This window comes from Oncorhynchus gorbuscha, unplaced genomic scaffold, assembly GCF_021184085.1.
Source record: "Oncorhynchus gorbuscha isolate QuinsamMale2020 ecotype Even-year unplaced genomic scaffold, OgorEven_v1.0 Un_scaffold_16781, whole genome shotgun sequence".
In the NCBI taxonomy this organism is placed as follows: Eukaryota; Metazoa; Chordata; class Actinopteri; order Salmoniformes; family Salmonidae; genus Oncorhynchus; species Oncorhynchus gorbuscha.
The window spans coordinates 1-3,940 of record NW_025758460.1 but is presented as its reverse complement, the minus strand read 5'-3'; the positions used below and the strand labels follow the sequence as shown (position 1 = coordinate 3,940).

The 3,940-nt window shown below is 53.5% G+C and overlaps 1 protein-coding gene across 1 annotated transcript; it reads left to right on the top strand.

Annotated features, from left to right (window-relative positions):
* The first annotated feature begins 425 nt into the window (after positions 1–425).
* On the top strand, positions 426–3,940 carry LOC124030830. The gene is made up of 7 exons (XM_046342001.1): positions 426–509; positions 615–1,419; positions 1,510–1,722; positions 1,819–2,153; positions 2,435–2,694; positions 2,863–3,063; positions 3,158–3,940. The coding sequence occupies exons 1-7, from the start codon at positions 426–428 to the stop codon at positions 3,708–3,710; spliced, it is 2,451 nt and encodes an 816-aa protein (XP_046197957.1). The 3' UTR covers positions 3,711–3,940.

The window sequence follows — 3,940 nt, the reverse complement described above, 5'->3', positions numbered from 1 at the left end:
TAAGAAGAAGGTCGCGGGGTGGTCAGCCGGACCTTATCAGTCAGCTGGACGCTCAGCACGCTGCCAGTTTCCAGCAATATTGACATACAAGTAAGTTCACAAGGTTTTGTTAGTTAGTAATGAAGTTAAATGAATGCATGTCATTCATATGCTTTCTCTCTCTCTTTCTCTCTCTTAGCCTGTCCTAGACCTGCGGGGTTGTGAGGATGCTGAGGTCGCGCACTTTGGGGAACAGCGTAAAGGGCCACAGACCTACAGCAAGCTGTGGAAAGTCAGCAGCGAGTCCGGATGCGGGGCGTTGTATACAGTACCTCGGGGAGTGCAAGCAGTTTCTGGCATTAAGTATTGGGCGGTAGTTCACTGATTCAATCGGAGATGCCCCCGGTGCCTCCCTGAATTGCCTGGCTTCTTGACAGTCTACAGCCATGACGTGCTATCGCGTGGATGAGGTGAAGGCCAGGGTCACCTCCGTCTTTGGGTCCATCTTAAAGATGGACTCTACCAAGAAGGTGAGTTTTCACTTAAAAATGTGAAGATGAGTCATGTCTGATTTTTTTTTATATCTATATTTAAATAATGTCTTTACCTTTCTGTCTTTGTGTGTCTGTCTCCAGGTGACTAAAAAGCTTGCGGGTACCGCTGCAGACACAGCCGCCTGGGTTACCAACGTCGGTAACGAGCATGGGCAGGTCCTCGTCAGTGTCCTCACTGCCGGTGAGGGCGAGGGCCTGCTCCCCATGGCGGCTGGTCTCATGGAACGGTACCGGCTCGCCGGGGTGGCGCCCCCAAGCTCATGTACGTGGACCGAGACTGCTGCTCCAGCCTTCGGCGGATCAAAGACAGCTGCCATGTACAATGACTGGGACCAGCTGGTGGTTCGGCTGGACATCTGGCACCTGATGCGGCGGTTCGCGTCAGGTGTCACCACTGAGAGCCACCAGCTCTACGGTCCCTTCATGCGGCAGCTGTCAGCCTGCATCTTTGAGTGGGATGCAGGTGATGTCTGCCGACTGCTGGAGGCCAAGAGGTCTGAGCTGGAGAGGAAGCACGGGATGGTCGGCCTCACCGAGGCAGAGGTTTCGAAGAAAATCGGCAGGAAGGAGATTGCGCTTCACTGCCGGCGTCGTACGCGTGGAGCTGCGGCGACAGAAGTCCTTCTTCTTGACCTCCTCGAGACCTTCAACAGCGAGAAGGGGCTCGACACCCTGGGCATCCCGTTGCTGGACTCCAGCCGCATTCAGGCGATCTGGAAAGAGCAGAGGCGCCACCTCCACTGCATACAGGACCCACCCGGTGTACAGCTGTACACCGAGACCGGCAAAATCACCAAGGGCGGCGTGATGTTGCCGGTTTATCGCTGCGCACGGGGCTCCACATCCTTGGAGTCATTCCATCTCCACCTCAACCGGTTCATCCCAGGTAATTGTCATTGTGGAGCTTAAAGTAATGCTTAATGTTTAATGTTAACAGCAACAGCTCTCCCAACCTAATCGTGCATTGTTCTCTCAGGTACCAGGGCAAATGCAATGCATTTCCAGGCATTCCTGTTGGATGGACTGATGAGGTGGAACGAGGACCGTGCGCAGGCAGCAGTGGAGGGGAAGAACAGGAAGCCCCTGCTCTCCTACAGTGGCCACCTGCAGCACATCCTTAACCTTAGCAGCCAAATTGTGCTGGGCAAGGATCAGGTTAAGGACTACACCAAGCCTAGCGAGTACACAGGTAAGTCAAGTAAGAGAATGAACATTTACATCAGTTGCATTAATTACATCCCATTAACACTTCTCTACTCTGCTTTTTATTTTATTTATTTCATAGGGGAACTCCTCGGAGTGGAGTACCTGTACTCGCAGACTGGCAGAGTGCTGCAGGATGTCAGCGGGGACCCTGACCTTCCGGAAGAGGCCGCCGTCGAGCAGCTCGACGAGGAGGACGAGGGCTTTCAGGAGGAGGATGTAGACCAGACAGTCCACATCCCTCACGTCACTCCTATGAGCGCCCCGTCCTCCAGCTCAGCAGCACCTCTGTCATGGGGACCTGCTGACGCACCCAGGTCTGGGCCATCCAGCCCCACCACCCCTGAAGACGGAAGCTCTCCTGAGGCCCCTGGTCGACACAGTTCTCCTCACCCTGACCACTCCTCTGATTCAGAGGTAATTATACTTGACCTTTTGTGTTGTTAAAAAAATACATGCTATTGTAACCTCTTAAATAAGGAATTGAGACAAACTCTAGACAAGTTTTGGGTGTTTAATAACAAGGATGCCATCAGCTGAGTGCAAACATTTTAGAAAGCTCACAACAAGAGTTTCATTTTACAAGAATCCATCAGTGTGATTCTGTTCGTTACACAATGTAAAATAACATCTATTTCCTTTGTAGAAACATCTGAAGTGTTACCCCTAAATGTAGGACATTATCTCTATATCTTCAGGAGGAGACTAAAGGTCCTGATGCAATGCCAGGCTACCAGCATGTCCGCAGGCTTGCCAGGGCCTTGGTGGGGGTGAGGAACCGTCAGGGGTTGTCGGACCGCAGGGTAGACGGTCTGGTGGCACTGTGGCAGGTGCTGGCAGACTTCGACAAACAGCGCTTGATCTACCCTGCCCGACACCAGGAGAGGATCGTTCAGGGGCGGTTCAAAACAACGAAGGGGAAGTTGTCCATTATCCTAGGAAAAGACTCTCTCCAACGGTATGTTGTTAGTGTTCATATTACTATTTTATTGCCTGCCTCTACATTACATGCATATGAAGGTCAGGCGATGGCTATCATTCTTCAATGTTCTCTAATTATTTATCTCCTCTGTTTCACTTGCCTTCTCGGACTCAACTCGGGCCCTGCAAATTGGCCGGGCACCAGCCGTTTGGTGGAGGCCATTTGCAGTCAGCTCTGCCAAATCCATCCCAGCGCCATGCAGTCTGCCGGCGTCAAGAAGAGCAGGTGGGCGCTCATTCTGGCAGACTACGTGGGCATCAGGGAGGCAGTGCTGACCTCCCCAAGGTTGATGGCCCAGACCAACCTTCAGCTCTTTGAGCTGAATCAAAGGACCATCAGTCAGTGGTAAGACATTAACTTATGGACGACTTGTTACATAAAGCCTTGTGACTAATGACAATCTGAGTGACAGCTTGTTTGTTTTCTCTCCCTGTTTCAGGTATTCCCGGCGTCAGAAGGAGAGGGAGAGGATGGTGCTGCAGCAGGGAATGGGGCTCGCTGCTGCCCCCAGCGTCACCACCCAGCCCCTCCCTGCAGCCAAGCCCCTCCACTTCAAGCAGGAGGGAATCAGGGCACCCTTCCCTTTCCCTACGCCACCCTCCCCCCCGGTCCCACGCCAAACCATCCAGCAAGGAGAGCCCGCCCACGCGCCCATTCTGCCAGCCCACCTGGAGCAACAACCCCCCGCACTTCCCGGACCCTCCCCAGCCCAAGGACCACAGACGGGCTGCTCTTCACCTCCTCCAGTGTCAAGGACAACGGCTTGGAGGAGGAGGAAGAGGATCGCGGCGGACACAGAGGAGGGGACAGCCGGGAAGAGAAGGCAAAGTGAGCATTACGTCTGCTCCAAATGCGGATTGCCGAAGCGACGGGAGACGGGCCACAGCCGCTTCGGCGGCGTGGCGTTCTGCTCTGTTGCTGCTGGGGGTAAGGACGTGGCCCAGTGGCTGACGGAAATGAAGGACGCTAAGGGGCGAGGTGAAGGACACTGAGCCACTGGCTGGGTGGTCGGACGTTTTTTTATTTGTAAATAGTTCACTGTTCCCCTCTACCTGGACCGAGACCTTGAGCGCGGTGTAGAGGCTTGTGTGTGTTGAGGACCCTCAGAGCTATATTGTCTGTAGTCTTATACGACTACTGGTAGGGTAACCCATGGGTAGGCAGTTCTGAGACGAGACACCAGACTAACATCGGTTCGTTCCCAAACAAAATCCTGTAAAAA

Bases quoted from the DNA above. Each gene is read 5' to 3' on its own strand.
- LOC124030830 (XM_046342001.1), top strand. From the start codon at position 426: ATGACGTGCTATCGCGTGGATGAGGTGAAGGCCAGGGTCACCTCCGTC. The intron at 2,154-2,434 runs GTAATTATACTT...CTATATCTTCAG, and splicing joins ACCACTCCTCTGATTCAGAG to GAGGAGACTAAAGGTCCTGA. The intron at 3,064-3,157 runs GTAAGACATTAA...TCCCTGTTTCAG, and splicing joins CAAAGGACCATCAGTCAGTG to GTATTCCCGGCGTCAGAAGG.